The sequence below is a fragment of the Dermacentor albipictus genome, unplaced genomic scaffold, assembly GCF_038994185.2.
Source record: "Dermacentor albipictus isolate Rhodes 1998 colony unplaced genomic scaffold, USDA_Dalb.pri_finalv2 scaffold_21, whole genome shotgun sequence".
NCBI lineage: Eukaryota > Metazoa > Arthropoda > Arachnida > Ixodida > Ixodidae > Dermacentor > Dermacentor albipictus.
In genome coordinates this window covers 5,234,967-5,257,037 of record NW_027225575.1, presented here as the reverse complement: position 1 = coordinate 5,257,037, position 22,071 = coordinate 5,234,967, and the positions used below count along the sequence as shown (strand labels likewise).

At 47.2% G+C, this 22,071-nt stretch overlaps 1 protein-coding gene across 2 annotated transcripts in view; it reads right to left on the bottom strand.

Annotated features, from left to right (window-relative positions):
* Positions 1-20,545, bottom strand: part of LOC135918734 (homeobox protein otx5-A-like) — an 87,663-nt gene extending 67,118 nt beyond the window's left edge. The window contains exons 1-2 of one of the 2 annotated variants that reach the window (XM_070529392.1): positions 20,428-20,545; positions 19,546-19,605 (exon numbers count right to left, since the gene is read on the bottom strand). Coding sequence is in view for 1 of the 2 variants with exons in the window: in XM_065452379.1 (XP_065308451.1) it covers positions 20,428-20,531 (104 nt within the window). In the remaining variant the exon portion in view is untranslated. The remainder of the gene's footprint in view (positions 1-19,545; positions 19,606-20,427) is intronic. The other variant, XM_065452379.1, reaches the window with a different exon arrangement.
* Positions 20,546-22,071: the final 1,526 nt, after the last annotated feature.

Genomic DNA, 22,071 nt, shown 5'->3' with positions numbered 1-22,071 from the left:
AACACTCGAAGGTATTTTGTTTTTTACTTTCTGTTCACTTCGTCAGTTACCTTCTTTGAGTTGGCAGGACGTAATAACTCATCACGAGGTTGGCCCCTGGAAGACTTTCATTTCTTCTGCCGGCGTTATGAAGACATTCCAGTTTTGCTCAGCATAACGAGCGCTTTATTTTACAACCATTTTTGCGAAGCTGTCCTAGTAAATAACTAGACAAAATATTTATGGTTTTATTAGATCCTCCGGTTGTTAGCACTGGTGAATGCACTTTATTTTCCATGTGTGGCAGGCCGACATCAGCTGTGAATAGCTCAATTTCGTACGTCTTTTTTTATTCGTTGACTCCTTGGCTGGAAACGTACTTTTTGAGAGAAGAAATGGCGAGATTGCACAACGAAGGTGTATACGGCTAGAGTTCTGTGCATTTTTGTTCTCCGAGAACAAAAACTATCATCCTCAATGGCTCATACCCCCGTAAGCATTCATGCTCCCATAAGCAAGCAAAATATGTAATGGCTCATCGCCCCGTAAGGCAGAAGCTACAAGCACTCAGCAAAGTGAAGCAAACAGTGCTTAAATTCTTTCTAATCACGCATACAACAGAACAGCGTGTCGAAAACTGTCATCATCAATGGCTCGTGCCCCCGTGAACAATGGCTCATCCCCCGTAAGCAAGCAAAAAAAGATGCAATGACTCATAGTCCCGTATAGTTCATGGCTACTTACTTTGAGTGAATTAGCTACGTTGACACTACTTCTGTTGATGTCGGTGATTTCAATGTGGATGTGTCCGTTTACGCTTCCGTGTTGCAGACACATCCCTTGCAATGCCACACCGATCCGGATCGGCCCAACCGGCCACACAGCGGCGTATGTGCATCGATTTGACATTACCAAAGAATGTGATGACCACCCATCATGACCCCCAACAATGGGGGTCACCCAGCAATAGCCACCCAACAGTGACCACCCATCAAGACAATAAATGAGTTCGTGCCTTTTTTCAAAATTATGTGCCACCTCCGTGTCGTGTGCTAAACAGCTTCGCTGGTCAACCACCTTCGCATAGTGGAATGGCTCATGATTTTCTTCATGAGAGTGCATACCTCCTGCAAAAATAAAGTCATGGCAAAAAAAAAGCGAAATAAGCAGACAGGGAAGTGACCCACTTGTAGAGAAAAGGCAAAATCGATGCGTTCAAAAAAGTTAATGTACCACTTCTAAATGAGCCGAATTCGCAATCGGGAAGTCTACACAAAAAAAGCAGAAAAAGAAAACCATCATATTTCAGTGGCCCTTATTTGGCTGGCGCACCTTCTTTTTTTTTGGAATGAGGGGCAGGATTTGAATGTTCTGGCTCCTCTGGGTGCCCTGCGCTAATTTCGGTTTGTTTGTTTGTTTGTTTGTTTGTTTGTCTGTTTGTTGGTTTAATTATTTGCGTCAGTTTCTGCACCGACGCTATCAACATCAGGAAATTTTCTTTGCCAAGCTTTAAAGCAGATTCATCGTTGCTGTCATCAAAGAAAATCTTACATAAAGTCTGCCATAATTATGGAAAATAAGAGCTTTCATCTAAAATAAAACCGGTCACACGTAAAGGCACAAATATACAAATTTATTTTCATTTCAAGTGACTATTAGAAGATAAACGTTCCAGCATCAATTGAACGCCGCCAAATGACATCCGGCGTTCAGTCACGTTGCACTGGGACACATATCTCCCAATGCCTCTTTGTCGATAAAAAGTAGTTTGTGCTCCTTTAAGTTCAATAATCTTGGTTTGTTAAAATTCCTTAATCACTGCACTTTATATTTCACACATTATACTCCTTCAGTGATTATAAAAATCTAAAAAACAAACATTAAATTCACCGATGTTGAAGAGCCATTTGTGGCGCGATCCAACCAACGTTTCGTCAGCGTTTTGTAATAGTGTTGGCAACCGAAATAAAACATTTCAACAACGGAAGCTCACTAGTTCTGTATATTGCCACCAGTAGATTTGTAGAGCCAAAACGTCTTTATGGAGACGCGTTTGAATTTCGGGGACACATGTGTCTCACGTACGTTCAGTGGTTAAAGAAAATGTATATTGTTAGCCGCACCATGGTAGGTTCCTGAGTTTATTTCCCTTACTCTCTTCTTTTTCTTCCACCGTTATTTTTCCTTATCACCGTTTTGTTTCCTATGGGCTTCTTTGTCTTTATTGTTCTTTTGTTGTTTTTTTAAAGGACGCACTTACGCAATTAGGCATTGAAAGAGGTTGGGGCTAGAATACTGCATACTGTAATTGAAGTCGAGGAAGGAGGCAATGCAACCTTCTACAGAGGCCCGTGTGTGCCTTTTTACCGCGTTCCCCAGGCTACATCCGCATCGTGTAAACATTGCGGGTCTTTCAACAGGTAAAAGAAGAGGGCAGCTAGCGCATTGAAGGATGGACGCGTACTATTCACTGTGCTTTCGACCGCGGAAGCAGCCGCCGTCGACAGCTTTTATGCCACCGTTCCCCCACCGCCACTGTGCTCGCGAGTCGTTCAAGTAGCACATGTGCACACTGCACAGAAGAACAAGAAACTGATCGACATCCACTCGTCTGTGTCTGTCCCCCACACCCGTGCTCTTCCGAGCCCTGCAGGAGAGGTAGAAAGTGATGTAGTTTACACAGGGTATCCTGTCCACTCGGCGAGAAGAGACTAGGTTCGCGGTGTCCCTCTCTGTTCGCTCACGTCTCTGTAGCCCAGCTCGTAAAAAGAACGCCGAAAGGGAATATGTAGGAAAGAAGAATGAGCCGTAACGTCTATACCTTGCTACAGAGTGATGTTCCTGCTGGGTCGTCTTCAGAAAGAGATGGTGGGAGGGGAGGAAGCTGAAAAGACCGGCGGTGATCATTTAGCAGCAGCTTGTCTTGGCGCTTTTGTGTGTGTGTGTGTTTTTGTGTGTGCGTGCGTGCGTGCGTGCGTGCGTGCGTGCGTGCGTGCGTGCGTGCGTGCGTGCGTGCGTGCGTGCGTGCGTGCGTGCGTGCGTGCGCCTCCTCGACAACATTGTGGTGCACGTTTTTAATAGTCATTTCTTAGAACTTCTTGCTACCGTCAGAATACGAGAGTTCGTATTCGTATTGTTGGTAGTGAAATGTCTGCCGCGCACTTCGTCGTCATTACGCTGCTGCAAGTGCCCGACGGCAACACCGATAAGCGTGAAGGATCGGGAATCTCCATTGTAATGCATGTCAGTCAATAATAAAACGTTCGCGCCTTCTTCTTCCACGCATCATATACTCTAGAGTAAGGATATATCATGTGCTCACTACTTGTCAAGACAATATTGTAGAGTCCGCTGGGCACATTTAAAGGGACAATAAAGCTGAGTGTTAAGCTGGATTGGAAAGCTACCCTTCCTTTGGTGCCAGAAACGCCAGACACACCGTGACCGGACTCTTGGAACGTTCATCATCTTCTGTGGAAATGCGCAGCACTAAAGACATTCAGCAACAACCACCAGCCGAAGGCGGTGATGTCCTTGGAGGAATGGATCCGACGACGGGCTTACGCGAAAGAGGCATCTAAACTTATAATGGAGCTTCGCGTGTGAATTCTCCGCAGTGAGGCATACTTAGCCCGATTTTCATCACCCTGTTCTCCAACCACGCCTCAAGCCATCATTCAAATATATTATTCCCCTCCCTCCCTCCCTCCCTCCCTCCCTCCTCTCTCTCTTTCTCTCTCTCTCTCTCAGTAAGCGTTGGCAAAAGGACGGGTTTGAAGTTCCCGCGCTAGCATTTCGCAAAGTCATACGAGTTGGAAAGAATCTTATCGGGACTAGTTAATAGTTTCTCGATAAACAACAACTCTCTTGCATTCTGCAAGAAGCAAAGATTCACAATAATGATCTTTTAGAACTTCTTTTTCCGTAGAAAAACGGGCTCTTGTAGTAGGCCATAATACTTTCAAATCCATAATGCCCTGCTTACGTACCTGCGCTGAGGCACGGACGCGAAATTCCGGAACTAGCTTTGCCCTTCACTTTCTGTGCGAAGGAGTCCCTTTTCCGCCAAATCAATGCGAACAACTTCAAGAAAAAATGTGCTTTGTCAGTCTCACATTGCTGGGAAAATAAATAGCATGTTTTTATCGGTACTTCGCTTCGAAAATGTTTGCATGTGAACCAAAACCATTGTGAAACGTTACGGATCATTTTATTGTTTCTTTTTTTTTGTTCCGGAGCAAAACCGGAATGGAACTTTTTTTTTTTTTCAGCGGTATGAAACTAAAACCAGAGCGAAAAAAAATTTTGGCCCGACACTCAGGTTGCTGAGCACCAGGTCACATTTGTTTCTGTTTCTATCCCAGCCGTGGCGGCTGCATTCTGATGGGAGTGGAACGCAAGAACGCTCGTGCACCGTGCATTGTGTGCCCGTTCGAGAACCCCAGCTGGCCAAAATTATCATTCTGAGTCCCTCACTACGGTGTGCCTCATGAACAGACCGTGGTTTTGGCGCGAAAAATACCAGAATTCTTTTTTTCTTTTTGTTTACCCTGCCTGCATTAGACCCGAGAACGAACTACAAGGGCGCTGCGAGCACAGCTCGCGTGGCGTCAGGGCACGGACTCGCGCCTGTCGTCTTCAGCAGTTCGGGCGGTGTCCGGGCGCCTTCTGCAGTGTTTCCGTTTGTTCGCTCTCGCTGCCTATGCTTGTATACTTATGACAGTCCCCTCAAATATATTTTTAAGGGATGTTCGTTCACGAAAATGTATTCAAGGAGCTTATTTCCTATATGACAATATATTTTTCAGAAGCAGCGCAACAGTGCCTGCCGAGGGAGCTCGGACCATCCCATTGCGTGTTTTTCATGCGCGGATGTACGCTTTGCGCCAGTAGCTCACGTGAATAATAAATCACAAACGCAAAAACATAGCAAATACGCATCCAGTTAGGATACCAAACCTGCCGTGGTGCACATGCATGTCACAAACGCTGGCTATATATGACTTCTACAACATTTACCTTGATTTTAAACCACTAAAACATGTTTGCTCACGAATATCGAATTTGTCCATTTCTTCACAGAAACGCTCGGCAGTAACACGAGGACTTAACTAACATTGCAGTTTAGATTCTGCTAGCAGTACTTTCGTTTTTAACTGCTTCTCAAAAGTAGACCATTCTTCACTTAAAGTGTCGGTAATTTGAAGTAAACCTGATTGAGGCTTACAACTGTTTGCAGCACACGGAAAGGAATATGCCGATGTTTATTCACTTTCCGTGCTACACGTTCAACTCACTTGAGCAATTTACTGGTGCTTCTTGCTTGAGAAACAGATATGACAAATCTGTTGGGAGAACTGACACAGGCTGCTCGAGCCAAATCTTCGAGTGAACTATGCCTTTTGGATCGTATGGCTGCAGCCAGCAAGAAGTCGAAGCCTCATTTATTAGTAGTGTGGGATATATTGAATATATCATTATTCCCCAGTGGAGGTCAAGTGTTCATGTGAGGCTTGTGGTGTCTTCTTATGAGGCGGGTATGCGAGGTTCTCTTTTATGTGCTGACGAAGCGAATAATTCCCAGTTAATATAATTAACGCAGGATTGAGACATGGTGAGGCAGAATGTGCTCGAATTTTCCTTTTCAGGGCAGCCTAAGCTGCGCTGTAGTGCTTAGAGTATACTTTAGGCATTGTAATTGGCGCTGTAAAGAACTACTTTGTGGTTTCACTTCGAAGTTGTAGCGAACTGCTGGCTATCGCGAACAATGCGCGCCTCACCATAACGACAGTCGCTTGTTTCCGTTGCGGGAGGGGTGTGCCATATTTTTTATAAAGGCTAGTGTGAGCCACTATGAAACATTTCATCGCTTGTAGTTGATAGGTTCTCGATTTAAACCACGAAATGTTTTTTCAGGTGTTGCTGTAGGGTATTCGTGAAGTATATACATCCTCTACATGATGCGCCGTCGTGTTAATATTCAATGCGTTTTCTGGGTGCCTGCTTCAGAGAACGGTGAAAGTAGTAGCAAACCTTTTCACACAGAGTGCGCGCCTAACTATTCCTTTTATGCATTAATACAGTGGCCACATTTCACTTAAACAACTCACCAGAGTAATAAGAATAATGATGAAGGCTTCTCTGGGCTGTGTTCTTTTAACACGGATTTATAATGTTGACACCAAATACCAAGATTTTTCTTCCACGTAAAATGCAAGTCTCTCATAGTTAAGTACTAAGGAAATGTTAAGCTTTTAGAGAAGCATCACACATAATTTCGCGCGTTGAATCTGCAGAGATTCTTTTCAAGAAAAATTTATGGACAGACACGGCGCGTATATATATATTGCAAAACAAGTAAACCCCTTCAGCGCTACATAGCTTGCGATATCCAAGTCGCAAATTTTCCCGACTCACGTGGTTTTGAAGTGCGGTTCAGGCATAGCAGCAAAAATAATCTGAAATATCCTTCAATAAGTACGGCTCGAGCAGCCAATACTCACGAGACGGTGATTTGAGGGATCGCCCGACGTTTGCGCGCAGGCGCGAGTAAGAGCTGGCGCGAGAGAGAAAAATTGGAGGACGCTTAAGCTTCGCCTTCAAGAGTGGAACGCGATATCGTTATCGTACCCCGTTCGCGCCGCCCACTCATTCACTCGGCATGCTCTTGAGTCATACAAAGACATAGTTTTCATATACAACACTTCTAAGTCCACAGCACAACTTTTTTCTAATTATTTGATCTAACAAGTGCTTCTCACAATCTACATTACATTACCGCACTGCGTTGTGCACACTACAACGTTTCTTGCTCCCCTGTTCCTTTAGCGTTCACACGCACTGAGTATCTCGGTCACTCAGCTCACACATACACTCACACCACACTGGCAGTTTCACTCATCGTAGTGTAAGTTATTGTGGACTCCTTCAAATCGCTCTTCTGGCATGACACACCTGGATGAATGTCGTCCCCTGTCTTCAAGAGCACTTTCATCACACTATGATTCCGATAGTGTCAACAACACCCGTATCAGCATCATCCGCGTTGGCATCCCCTCTGAATTCGTCAATTGGTACATCCTCTGGTCCGCGTTCTATTCCTTGCTCTTGCTCCCCTTCGACTTGTTGCTCTTCTGCTGGCTTCTTCCGCCCGACCGCAAGAAGCATCGCCTTATGGTCTGTGAAATGGCAACTGCAGTACTTGACCTCTTTAACCGTGCCCTGGTTATGGAACGCAAGATCTATACACGTATTGCGGTTGGTCGAAATTGCGTTCATAGGAGTAGCCATCTGCAAACGAGCCCGCACTTATAGCATGTCCGGAAATGTTCTAGATATCCGAACGTTCTGAACGGCCCCAATGCGCTCAAACGAGACGAAGGGGAGAAGTGGGTGAGTGGTGCGCCAGTTGTCGGAGCAGCGCCGTACATTGCTAGGAGGGGGTTCTATTGTGTTTGCCGCAAGATGGCTCTGCGTGTGCGCCAAGCGCAGAAGAAATGTAGCGGAAATGTACATGGCTACTCGTTTAACTGCGACTTCTGTAATTTACATGCTCATAATTACCGATATACACCGCAGCATAACTTTCTGCGGCACGCTTCTAAGGCAACACCACATTCACTAGAGGCGCTTTTGTCCCGCTTTGAACCATCGAACTTATGGCTGAGTGGTAGCGTCTCCGTCTCACACTCCGGAGACCCTGGTTCGATTCCCACCCAGCCCATCTTGCAAGTTGTTTTTATTTATGAATTGCCTTCCGGGATTTTTCGCTCACGGCCAAGGCCGCCAACACCGACTACACCGGCTTTTCTGCGACACGAGCTCCTTAACGCTGTCGCGTTAAAATGTGGGGGCTTTTGCTCCTTGAACATATGACTGTGCCTAGGCACTACGGAGGAGGTTTCTTAGCGGGCGTTGCATGCGTTTGTCCCAAGGTGTGTCGACATTGCGGAGTGGGGTCGAGTTTGTTTACGCTTGCTGCCGGCGCGGTGAAATAGGTGAAGCAGCGGCCACTGACGCCCTATTTGGCGACCGCTGTGTCGGACACACTGTCACGCACCTGTGACAGTGCCGTAATGGGAGGTTTTATCCGGCATTGCTGACTCAGCGCCGCAAGCGCGAGAAAGTCTGTCCGACGTACCTTCAGACACAGCGATTACTAAATGGGGTGTTCTTGCCCACTGCCTCACCGCGCGGGCAGTTAGCGTCGGAGCGTAAACAAACTCGACCCCACTCCGCAATGCCGGCATGACTAGGGGACAAACGCCTAGAACACGCGCTAAGAAATCTCCTCCGTAGTGCCTAGGCTGTCATATATTCAAGGAGGAAAAGCCCCCAGAGTTTCTCTCTCACGTCCGCTCTAACTCGCGCCTGCGCACAAATGGCTGGCGATCCCTCAAATGAACGTCTCGTCCATTATTACTCCAGCATGCCCGAAGGCAACGAGCGCGCGTGGCAACCGGGCGAGCCGGAACGAGCGGCGTCCTGGCCGTGAGGTCACTCGCGAGAGGGCGCCACTCCAACTTCTCGCCGCTAGTAGAAGAAACAACAACATGTAGACATTTATATGCTACTCACTTAAAGGGCGGGTTGTTCCTCCTTAGCACTATGACACTGCTTCAAGGTAGTTACTCTCGTGCTACACCTAGCAGGTGCCGCACTCGCGTCGAGAAGTCAGTGAGGAGCGGCCGTGCTTGAGCTCCCAGTTCAAGAAACGCTATCTCCAGGCCAAATCGTCCGAGACCCTTGAAAATAATGTCATTCGACGCGGTAGATTGGATTACGTCCGTAGAGACTACGATCCAGGCCGTGAGTAACATTTATCGGCATTTTGGAACCTCGAGAGTTCGCAAGCGGATACCGCTCCGCTAGGCCTAGCCAAGAGTAAGGGGTAAGCCCCACTGCGGCACTTGAAGCTTATAAAAACCACCATGGAGTTTGATGCTTCTCCCTCGCAACCGCACGAAGAATCCACCGAATGCGCAGGTGACTGGCTCACAGTTAAACGGCGCAAACAACGCAGCAACGGCGCACCTAAAAACTCCGACTCGGTTCCCGAGGCACAGCAATGCTCGCCGCGCAGACCACCACCGCTCCCGAGGCGACACCTGAAAGTGATACTGAGGCCAAGGGAAGGCCTCGTCTTTTCGAAGCGGCCGACCCCGGTCATCGCCCGGGCAGTACTCACGGCGGGGGCATACCGACGCACCACTCCGACCCAGAACCTTATCGTGCGGATATAAAGCAAGCAGAACATCGCAATACCGAGCACCTCTATCGAAAACATGGCAGCTAGGATACGGGACATGAACACTGTGCATCTCGGCGCCAAAGAGTATGCAGTGGCAACATATATCACACCACCTGCGAACTCAGCTCGTGGAGTGGCCCATGGCATCCCTCAGGGAACAACGGACGCGGAGCTCATGCGCGGGCTGTACGCCCGCAGAAGACAAATCCTACACGCGCGGATGCTAGGACCATGTGCGACCGCATTGATCATTTTCGAGGGAAGAACGGTGCCGAAGTACATCACCTTCGACGTAGGCGAGCTACGCTGCATATCCTATCGACACACGGTCAAGGTATCTAACACATGCAATCAAATGGGGCATCGTACTGACGTTTGCCCGCACCCGGACAAACCCGCCTGCGAAATGTGCGGTGCAGCAGAGCCTATCAACACGAGTGCAAACTGAAATGTTCGTTGTGCCACGGCGGCGATCATGAGACGGCGTCGAAACAATGCCCCAAAAGACTGCTACCCGCGTCACGCTCGTCGCACAGACTACGTAGGGAACAGGCACACAAAGAACACACCACGATGGAACAACCGAGCAAGCGTCGCAGACAGCGATCCCGATCTCGGACGCGCTCCAGGTCCAGATCCAGGACGGCATCGGAACAACGTGGCGGCAGCAGATCCGGGTCCAAGAGCAGAACCATGTCCGGCAGTAGGCCGAGAACCCCGAGTCATGTAAGCTCCAAGGAACGACAGGTGAGCTGGGCAGAACGCTGCCTCCCGAAGTCACGGAGACAAAATGACAAAACCAAGCAACACGTACAGCCATCACGAGACGCACACACAAACCCGAACAACACTGTGCAGGCGCTTGCGGCCCCATAGTGCAGAAACTGCGCTTAATGATAGCCGAATTGCGCGCACAACTTAAGGAAGAACGAAGCCGAAACAATTGAGCCACCAGCACAAGAAAGTTTGCCCGAACCCTGAACACCGCCACTGCCACCGCAGCGCGCGTCCACTCCCTCGGTAGTGGAGGAGAAGGTCGAGGAAATGAACACCGAGACGCTGCCCGATCCGGATCTGACAGTGCATCCAGACTTCAAAGCGAGAGTAACGGCTGGCGAAAGAGGCATTCAGGAAAACAGGAAAGCCATCCAAGAGCTACATGTGCAAATGGAGAATGGTTTGGACGAGCTCCGGCACATGATAACGCAACTACAACCCGCCGTGGTTGCTCAGTGGCTATGGTGTTGGGCTGCTGAGCACGAGGTCGCGGGATCGAATCCCGGCCACGCCGGCCGCATTTCGATGGGGGCGAAATGCGAAAACACCCGTGTGCTTAGAATTAGGTGCACGTTAAAGAACCCCAGGTGGTCAAAATTTCCGGAGTCCTCCACTACGGCGTGCCTCATAATCAGAAAGTGGTTTTGGCACGTAAAACCCCAAATATTATTATTATTATTAACGCAACTACACGAGGTTTTCACCCCTCTGGTTGTCACCCTCATGCGTTGTGTTTTGACTATTTTTAACTGGGCTCAAGGCCTTCTAAACACATCAGTGTGAACAAACTACTCCAGCATCGCAGTAAGATATCAATTAAAATTTAGCATATTTACACAGCAGTGCTTCTCCTAAGAAAATGAAAATTTATATAATACATACTAAAGCAAATACACGAAAAACTGTATTAAATAAAGAAAAAAAACAGGTACCCAGCTGCAACAAAATACCATCGGTTAACTAGATCGCAATATAGCTTCAAAAGAGTATATTTCACAACAGTAGAGAGAACTAACACCTCTAAGCAATGTGCCTCTTAATTCCAACTTTGGTAAAGACGCGCTAGATCACACAAAAAAATAATAATAATTGGCGCCGGTTGGTGATTCTAAACGCTGGAAATGGGAAATAGAATAACAAAAATGCATATGGGAAAAGAATAATAAACACAAATAGAACAGAGGAGAGAACATATACGCCTGAAGGCACCCGGAAATTGTTGATATCCTCGCCTTCGTCGACTACAACCAAGGGGGGGGGGGGGGGGGGGGGGGGCTGACAGAAGACCTATGGGCCCCGGGTGCCAGACGACCTAGCTACGCCACTGATAGCAGGAAAGCTTTTCATTGCCGCTGTGTAAGCCGCTATCTGGCAGGCCCATCATGTATAGCTGAGACGCTGCAGCTCTATTCCTGGTAAAGAGAACCTTTTCTGCACATCTACTGACAGAGAGTGAATTTGAGATCCAGAGGCATCCTAAAAGAGAGAAAAAAAAACCCTCCCCGGTTTTATCCCCTTGCAGATATCCACAATGACTAGACTGAGGCGGCGGTTCATGCAGTGCACGTACACTGCCTACGGCACTTCCTACCTGAACAGCGTGGACGCACCTTGAGGTACCGCTCATGACACTCGCACCATCATATATTTAAGCAATGCAGAGCTGAGTATCTATGCCGCAGCGATTCAACGTTTCCCTTGCGTAGCTCAGGAGTGACGTTGCATCCAAGTTCTCAGCGTTGCGGAATCCAAGAAACCGCTCAAAGACAGCCCCATTTGCGTAGTACCTTACTACAAGTGATAATTATTCCGTCTTGCTTAGGTACTTGGTTTCATCGACAATAAGTGTAAAATACTTGGAGCTTTTCAACTCTTGCTTTATACTTGTTAATGTGATGTGGCTGAGAATTTCGAGGATCTGGTCTTGTATCAAATGATGAACGTATTTCACGTTCGCTGCCCCACCATTCAGTTTCTTTCCGATAATATCTTCATATTTGCGAAACAAGTTCAAGACCTCAACGAAGTTTTCCTTGTTTTCACTTGTGGCACTTTCATCGGGGCCCCTCTCTCTGAGCGATTCCCTGAATGGCAACGAATCGCAATATATCTGCGACTCTTGGGCACGACACCAGTGAACGCAGGATGCTCATCGCTTTTCTAACCTACCAGATGCTGTCGTACTGGTCCTGCGCTGATACATGCCCTACCCGAAAGCCTTTCTGCAAACCGGATTGCCTTCCCTGAAACCGCACAATCCTGGGCTACCGGTCCGCCTCTCCTCACCGAAGCCGTGAAGAAAAACCCAGTTTTAGCGGCAGAAGCTTCGTTCACCTGGCAACATCCTACGAAAGCGACGTCATCAGTCACAAGGTCAAGCCAGGCTGTATTTAATCGGCGTGGCAAAGCTGACTGGCTGGGGCACGACACTGTTGAGCGCAAGATGCTCATCGCTTTCGTAACCTTCCAGGTTAGTTACACAATGCTAAGGAATTTCGTAGCGACAATCGTTGTCTCCTCGCGGTGTCGGGTCCCTGCGACTTGAAGTGGCGTAGAGTGGTCCGTCTGTACTATTAAGCGGTCACTTTTGCGCTTCTGTCCGATGTAATCCTCTTGTTCTCTGGAGACATTGAACAGGCCCCGAAAGCCCCGAAAGAGGGGCCCCGAAAGAGGGGCCCCGAAAGAGGGGCCCCGAACAAGCCCCGAAAGAGACAGGGTTTCTTCGCTTTCACAGACGATTTAAGAACTAAAACAAATAGTACCAGAAATACGTACCAATATAAGTGAGCTGAGAGAAGCCAACGTTCTCAAAGACAACACAATAGCTGCACTGACAAACAGTTGCTAGAAAATGATCATCAGGACGGAATAATTGAGACTAGACAAAACGATGTCATCAAAGAGATAGCACTGCTTAAAGCTGAGAGCACTGACACAAATAACAGAATGCGCCGTAATAACTTGCTGTTCCTCGGACTGGAAGACAACGAAAAAGAAAGCTAGAAAGTGTCTGAAGAGCAAAATCATCAATTTCTGCGCGAGCAAGCCTGAAATGCATCTAGAACCAAGCGCTATTGAACTCGCACATCGCATAGGCAAATGCCATCCTGAAAGAAAACGCCCAAAGAGAGAGAGAGGAATATAGGAAGGCAGGGATGTTAGCCAGTCAACGGTCTGGTTGGCTACCCTACGCTGGGGGATGGGAGAAGGGGAAGAGAGAGAAGGGAGAGAGAAGTTGTAGATACGTGTACGGACAGTACTTGAGTTAAAGCCGCTCTCGCAAACTAGACGTTCTCAGAAAGCACAAAAGTGCCTTCACTGCCTTCTGAGCCGATGATTGGTAGGGACGGTGCTCTAGTACTGTCTGTTCACTCAGAGGACGATCATTGAATTTCCTCAATGCGTTGGACAAAGATTATCCTTGTGCTTGAAATTGAGGACAATGGCACAATAAGTGGTCAATGTTCTCCTCGCATCCGCAAACATCCCATGTAGGACTATTAGCCATTCCAATTAGTGCTGAGTAGGCATTCGTGAAGGCAACTCCAAGCCATAACCGACACAGAAGAGACGCTTCACGTCGGTGCAGACCGGCCGGAGGTATGAGTTCAAGTGACGGGTTTAGTCTGTGCAGTCTTGTGCGCCTTGTATGTGCGGTATTCCACTCTGCTAAGGAGATCTTGCGAGCTAGATTGCGGAGTTGTCTAGCGGCGTCGGTCCTTGAGAGAGGAATAGGGACGCAGCGCCCAAAAATGATCAAGTTGGCTCATTCCAAGTCAAAGGAAAACATCCTGACCTGTGGGCGGAAACTACAGGCAACAAACTTCGCTATACGTGAAGATTTCGCCCCTGCTACTCTTATCGCACGCCCCAAATTGTTAAATTTCATACGACCACAAAAATGCGTGTTCAAACTGCATGTAGACAAGTTGCTTGTTAACAATAAACGCTATCACTACGCGACTGCTTCTGACAGCGTGATTGAAATTGCGAGGTTATTCATAAACACGCTTGGTAACAGCGCATCCCAAAGCATAAGGCGCGAAAACGTGCAATGACGGGGCAACGGATCTTATCGCTTCAACTTCATATCGCAGTCGTCCCTCATCCTTACCGCTCCTTAATATAGCTTTCACTAGCATACGCAGTTTGCTGCCCAAATGAGAACAACTTCGCAGCTTCGCTCACGACATCGATGCCGACATCATAGTACATTAGCTGAAATGTCGCTGAACGAAGACGTCAGACAAAGCGAAAATTTCCCTCCAAATTCCGGCTATACTCTCTATCGCCATGATCTGAGCAGCCGGGGAGGAGGCGATGTTTCATTAGCTATCAGAGGCACCTTCTCATCTTCCCTGATCAGTCGCGATGATAATCTCGAGCTATTGTGAACTTACGCTTACAAAGGTCCTGGAGAGACAATTTTTGGCGTGTGCTATAGGCCACCGGACAGCCATACGTCATTCTGCGATTTACTGCGTAAAGCGCTAACCGATATGACTGACAAATTCTCTAACGCATTTATTCGCCTTTTTTGGCGACTTCAATTACCCTAACATTAATTGACATCTACTTTGTCTAACTAACAGGTCTCCGTTATCCGAAGCTAAACAATTTATTGATCTTATTGTAGACTTCAACCTGCATCAGGTGATATCATGTCCTACAAGAGGGGATAACACTCTTCACCTTATGTTGACGTCTTTCCATGATAGAGAGTGTTACCACATTACCCGGTCTCAGCGATCATAACCTCATCCATATCTGTATTAGAACACCGCTTAAGAAAAAGTCACCCAGAACAAAAATAATAAAAGATTGCAAAAGGGCAGACTTGGAAACCATAAATAACGAACTGCAAGAATTTTTAATGAATTTCAGCAGTCTTACCTAACAAAAACTGCTGATTTATAAGCTTTATAAGGATGTCTTGCCTAACTTGGTAGCTAAATACATACCAGCAGTTCTCGTGAAATCCTATCCTATCATTCAACGGCTCAATAAATGGCTCAAAACTCTCCTTACTAAAAATAAAAGGTTTTCCAGAAAAGCCAAACTTACAAATAACTCAGAAACATGGGGGAAATACGAACTGTGCGCTAACCAATACATTCAAGAGCTGACTATAGCCAAAGAGAGCCCTTTAATCATGATCTTCTGACTATTCTACGATCAATTCCCAATAAATTCTGGCGCTTACTTTCCGTAAAGACAGATGCTAGAGAGATTGAACTAACAGATTCGGATGACAATCTCATTAACTCTGAAAAATGCGCGTCGGCTCTTAACGACTACTTCACCTTATTTTTCTTCAACACTAATGACGTTCCCATTGAACGAATACCGTCATTTTCAGTAAAATTAATTCCAGCCATCAAGATCAACTCTGATGGCATATGTAGCCTCATTGATTCACTAAAACTCACCACCTCAGCTGGGTGTGATGGAATTAACGCCAAAATACTTGTTAACACCAGTAACATTTCTAGCCAGGTACTACACCTAATATTTACGCAGTCTTTAAAGACTGAGAACTTGCCCGCCGACTGGAAAAAGGCCCATCTCGCACCAACCTTTAAGACTGGCGACCCCCTCTCGCGCTATAAATTATCACCCAATTTCTCTGACCAGCATTCCTTCCAATCTACTAAAACATAGAATCTCATCCAACCTAATGGCTCACCTGAAATCTATCAACTTGTTTTACCCTCACCCACACGGCTTCAGAAAACTATTTACATGCGAGACACAATTCGCAGAGTTCACCTATGACATTCTGCAATTCATGGACCTTCATTTGCAGATTGAGGCCATTTTCTTGGATCACTCGAAAGCATTCAACCGCGTTTCCCACAATCGCCCACTTCAAAAACTCGCATCTATCGGAATCCCAAAGAAATCGCTTTCCTGGCTTGAACCCTTCTTAAAAGGGCGTACACAGTTTACCTCTAAACATAACCATAATTCGTCCCTTAGGAGCGTAACATCGGTGTGTGCCACAAGGCGCTGGTTTATCGCCTCTGCTTTTCCTCATCTACATCAACTACTTAACTGCTAGCATTAGGAATAAATTACGTCTTTTTGTGGACGTCTGTGTCATATATTACCCTATCAAAGGCTCGAATGAGATCACCACACTACAACAGGATCTCGATTCCATCGCAGTATGGTGCGAGAAATAGTTCATGCCGCTTAACCTTACTAAATGCAAAGCTCTGTCATTCACCCGCAACCACAGCTTAAGCAGTCACACCTACACAATAAATTCAGCTCCTATCAATCATGCCCCCATCCTATAAATACCTCGGCGTTCACATGACACCAACACTATCATGGTCAACTCATATTGACACATATTGACACCATCTGTTCTAATGCTTCACGTACCCTTGGATATTTAAAACGTAACCTGAAAACCATATCACCAGAAATCTAAAAAAAGCTAGCATATATAACATTCATACGTCCGCAGTTAGAATATGAGTCATCTATCTGGCACCCTTCCCAATCATATCTTACCTATTGCATAGAAGCAATACAAAATCGTACTACTCGGTTTATAACTTCCAATTACTCTCGTGAATCCAGCATAACCGTACTAAAACGTACACTTAAACTACTACCACTTGCTTCCCGCCGGATCATCTCTCGTCTCTGCTTGCTTCACGCCTTTTATTACCATCGACACTCCAGGCATTCCCTGTTATATCCACCCTTACGTACATACTCCTGTTTAAGCCACAGTCGTCCTATAGCACGCATTATCACCTGATCATCTGCCATGAACACTTTATTCTTGCCTGACGCAATAACCCACTGGAACAGTGTCCCAGAAGGTATCGCCTCATGCACTGACCATAAATTGTTCCGTGTAATGCTAAATAACCACAGTGCTTAATTACTACCCACCCTTACTCCAACACGATGTTCCCCTTTTTTCACAATTGTTCCTGGCTTGTCTTTTTTTATTGTTTTTTCTTTACTGCTCTGTACATTTGTTCTGACATTGTCACAAGGATTAAAGCCCTCCCTTATGTAATGCCTCCGGGCCTTTAAGGTGAAAATAAATTAAATGAAATATACAGGCGATTTTCCTGCACCTCCCTGGAGTACGCGTCGCTGAGATGTGTTGCAACTGGCTTGCTCTGTCTTCCCGACTTCATCTGCGTGTAGGAAACCCACGATGTCTGGCAAGACATCGTGGATTCAGTATTGACCACGTGGGTGACTGTGTCTTAAATATCGAAATGTCCAAGTGGCCTGCATGGTCGACATCCACATCCGAGGAGGTGAATTCGGTCGCGAAATCAGGTTCATCCCTTGCGGCAAATGATGCGGAAAGCTCGTCGCACTTACTGTCCATTTGCACCGACGAAGACGGACACGCGTCGTCAGAAGTGATGCTGTTCACAGTCTCTTCAAGTGAAATCAAAACGGAGCGCTGAGAAGGATTTTCTTGTTCATGCAGCGTCTTCAAATCTCAAATCGTTGAAGCAGAAAGCACAGTGTCGACGCATTGCTGCTTTGCCCGCTTGCTTGCGTTTGAAAAAAAGTCGGCAATGGACCTTTTCTGCGACATCCTAAGGCAAACATCACATGATAGGAGCGCGGCAGAGATGGCAACGCGAGAAACTCGCTTGGACTTTGCACCACGTCGAATGTGCACACCGTCTGGAGCTCCCAGGGCGTCGCCACATTAGCCTCTTGGCAGCTGTAATTATCCGTGACCCCCCACAAAAGCATTGCAGAAACTGCAGCGCTTACCTTTCTACTAACGTGCGTCCAGAGGCTAGCTAGATAGAATGGTAGATAGGAGAGGGAGGGGAAGCAGAGATAGGGTAGAACAGACGCAGTCGCTGCACGAGTGAATAACAGGCTTGCCACTATTCGCTCGCAGTTCCCATTCAATGGGAAGGGAGGGGGGATAGAGAAAAAATGACCTGAGAAGGCAACGAAACGCTATTACTATAGAGACGACAGTGGTTGCGAGAAAACGGGGATAAATTTAGGTTCACGGTATGGCACGATAGGTCCCTGCTATTTTTGAAAAATAAACACTATGCAAATATGTCAAGCGGTCAACTCACGCAGGGCGTGCAGAAAAATAACCGCAATAATTAAAGCGCACCGCAGAGTCTAGGCGACACCACGGAAGCGGCGGCACGTCAAATCAACACTTCTGTGCCCGCCGCGGTAGCTTTGCGGCTTACACCCAAAGGGTGTCATTTTTTTTAAGAGTGCACTCTTAAAAAAATTACTCCGTTTGGGGCTTATCTTGTCCCACAACAATAATCGTCATCTGTCTTGCCTGCGTTTCCTTCCTTTAAAGCTGCGAGCCTGGTATTTCCCACTCGCGTACGACTGCGTGTTATCAGCGTGACACACCACACTCTTAAAACGGTTGCACCCTTTGGGGTGTATATTTGTCCCACAACAATAATCGTCATCTGCCTTGGTTGCGTTTCCTTTCCTGAAAACTCGGCGCTCGCTACTTTCCTGTCGAGAATGCTGCGTCACACTGATAAGGCGCATGCCGTTCGTGATTGGAAAGTACCGGGCTCGCAGCGTTAAAGAAAGGAAACGCGGGCAGCACGGATGACGATTATTGTTGTGGGACAAGATACGCCCCAAAGGGTGTAAATTTTTCTAAGAGTGCATTCTCGACAGGAAAGTAGCGAGCGCCGAGTTTTCAAGAAAGGAAACGCAAGCTAGGCAGATGACGATTATCGTTGTGGGACAAATATACACCCCAAAGGGTGCAACCGTTTTAAGAGTGCAGTCAACATGTATGCGCCAAGAAAGATCAGAACTGATGTGGATGCCGAGGTGCTTGTATAATGTCACTGGATCTAGTCGGATGCCGTCAAGAAAATACTCGCTGCTAATAGTGTGGTCCCGTCGAGATATTCGCATGCTTTTACACTTTTTGATGTTATCATCCATTTACTGCACCATGAAGACAAGTGGTTAAGATCTTTTTGATGTTCATGCTGATCAGAGGGTTGGGAGAGTTTTTTATAGAGTACGCAATTGTAGGCAAAAAGGTTTATTGATGAAAACGTGATGCAGTCAGGGATGTCGTTAATGTAAATGAGAAAGAGTAAGGGTCCCAACACTGATCCTTGTGGGACGCCGGATGAGACAGGCGAAATAGTAGATGAACAGTTGTTAGCAGTGACAAATTGGGTGCGGTCTAAAAGAAAATTTTTAATCCAGCGGAATAACTTGGTGTCTAAGTTTGCTTAATTTAAGAAGAAGAAGCAAGTCATGCACTACCCCATCAAACGCTTTAGCAAAATCTAAGAATATGCAGTCAGTGTCGAAGCTGATGTCGTTATTTATAAAGAGATCATTAGTAGGAGATAGTAGCTGCACTTCACAGGATAACATTTTCCTGAAACCATGCTGGGAGTTAATGAAGAAAGAATTTTCCTACAGAAATTTGATTAAATGAGAATAAATATTGTGCTCAAGAAGCTTACATGGGATGCTTGTAAACGATATGGGTCTGTAATTATTGGGAAGATGTACATTACCTGACTTATGGACAGGAACCACCTTCCCTACCTTCCAATCACCGGGAATTGTGGAGCACTCTAAAGATTGAGCAAAAATGTTGGACAAGATAACAGAGCAGTACACTCATCATCAATATTTTAGACATAATTGAATCACAGCCAGACGAAGACGAAATTTTAAGATTACTAATTAGTTTACCAACGCATACAGAATCAATGATTATGGGATCCATAGGAGGAAAGTTACGGTCGTAAGAAGATGGGAAAGAAACAGGTGTGGTTTTACAGGAAAAACAAATGCATCGTTAAACACTAAGCAGCACTGTAGAGGAGGGACTAAAGTATTATCAACGCGTGCAAGTTGGATAGGACGATTCTCCGGGCCACTGACAATGTTACAGAACTTGCGCTTTGTTCCAATACTTGAACTATTCAATATACACTGGAGCAGAGGGACCTTGACTCCGAAATTTAAGCATGCAGAGATTACGCTGACACCAAAGCCGGGAAAAATGCCCTGCCTGGAGAACCTAAGACCCATTTCGCTCACGTCTTGCCTCGGCAAATTGATGGAACGCGTGGTCTTAGGCTACAGACGCATATCAAGGAACATCAACTGATGCCGAACACGATGTTTGGTTTCGGCCCAACTTATCAAAGCAAGATGTGCTTCTGCAGCTCAAAGAGGAAGTGCTCAATGCAGCAACGCCGTGCTGCCCAAAGCAGTTCTTGCATTAGACCTAAAGGGGGCCTTTGACAACGTGTGGCACGAAGCCATACTAGCAAATCGCAGTGACACGAAGTGCGGCCGACGAACTTACAACTACGTGAGGGCTTTAATCACAGATCGTACAGCCACAATAGGACTGGGAAATGTGAGGTTACAGCGAGTAGACATACCTAATAGAGGAACGCCACAAGGAGCTGTGCTGACACCGATGCTTTTCGACGTGGCTATGATGAAACTCCCAGCCCAACTCGAAAAAATACCGGGGCTCAGACATGCCTTGTATGCAGATGACATCAGAATATGGACGGCCGGAGGGTCTATAGGAGAACAGCAAGAGGCTGTGGCGACACACTCTGCGCATATTTCTGCGCACCTGCCATCTTATCATCTGGCCAAGCATACCACAGCTGCACGCTGGATTGCATGGTCGATAAAGCATAGCGCCACCGCCATGTCACCCGAGGTATGCGTCACCGACGGTGGCTATAAGAACAGGCTGCCTGGCTGATAAAAGCCGCCTTCTACCACCAGCTACGGTGACGAACGTAGCGTTGGTATGCCCGTCCGCTGGCATCGTTCACCGAATAAAGAAGCGTTACGTTTTTATGTTGGGATTCGTCCTTCGCTAGCCGCGACATCCCCACAAGGCATTGCAGGGGGCAGTGGAAGTCGTAGCGAGACACGTGGAGACATGCGGACTGCAATGCGCGCTGGAGAAGTCGGAGCTCATCGTAATCGAGATACGCTCACGAGGACGATCGACAACCCAGGCACCAACCAGCCACCTGCGAATAGGTCCTAGAGAAATTCCCAAGCTGGACAGACTTCGTATCCTCGGCTTACACCTACGAAATGCTGGGGGCGGAGGATGCGCCATACAGAAGCTAGAATACATGACCACCAAATCTTGCGCATGATGCAACGAATTGGCAGCAGGAAGAGGGGACTCAAGGAACAGGACGTTCTCCAACTAATGGAGGCTCTGGTTGTGAGCCGCATTGCGTACTCGGCACCATATATAAATTTCAACAATGTAGAAGTGGAGGCACTCGACCGGTTGACACGCAAGGCGTATAAGCAAGCGCTCGGACTCCCACCCGGAACGGCTACTTTTCGCCTCGAGGAGACAGGGGTGTACAACAACGATCGGGAAATTATACAGGCCCACCTGCTAAGCCAGAAGGAAAGGCTACAACGCACAACAGCGAGACACTGCATCTTGAAACGTCTTGGATATTCCGTACGGAAGACCAGCGCACTGACAAAATTCCCGACACGATTACAGGAGACTATGCACGTCTCAATAATTCCCAGAAACAAGCACCGAACTTCCACATCGGACGGCGACGTGCCCGAGCGCAGGCGCTTGCGACGAAGTATGAGAACCAGCCCAATGTCTTGTACGTAGAAGCGGCCAGCACTGCATGAAGCACTGCATTTGTCACCAGCGTAGTCGACAATCGCGGCATCGAAATAAATGCGTCGTCGGTTTTCAGAGCGAGCGCTGTAGAGACAGAGGAACAAGCGATAGCGTTAGACATCACGACCACACTTTACTGGGAGTGCGTCATAGTTCTGACGGACTCTCAGATGGCATGCAGAAATTTTCCAGGGCCAAGATTTCCAGTGCCGCACGTCGCATTCTGATTGGAGCGCACCAGGTCCCGCCATACAGATACATACAAGTCGTGTGGACTCCAGGGCACGAGTCCTTGCACGGCAATCAGCAGGCACATGCCTGCGCCCGATCGCAATGCACACCGGGAGCCGCGAGAGGGTCACGCCGAGCAGTTCCACCCCGAGCCCATACCATT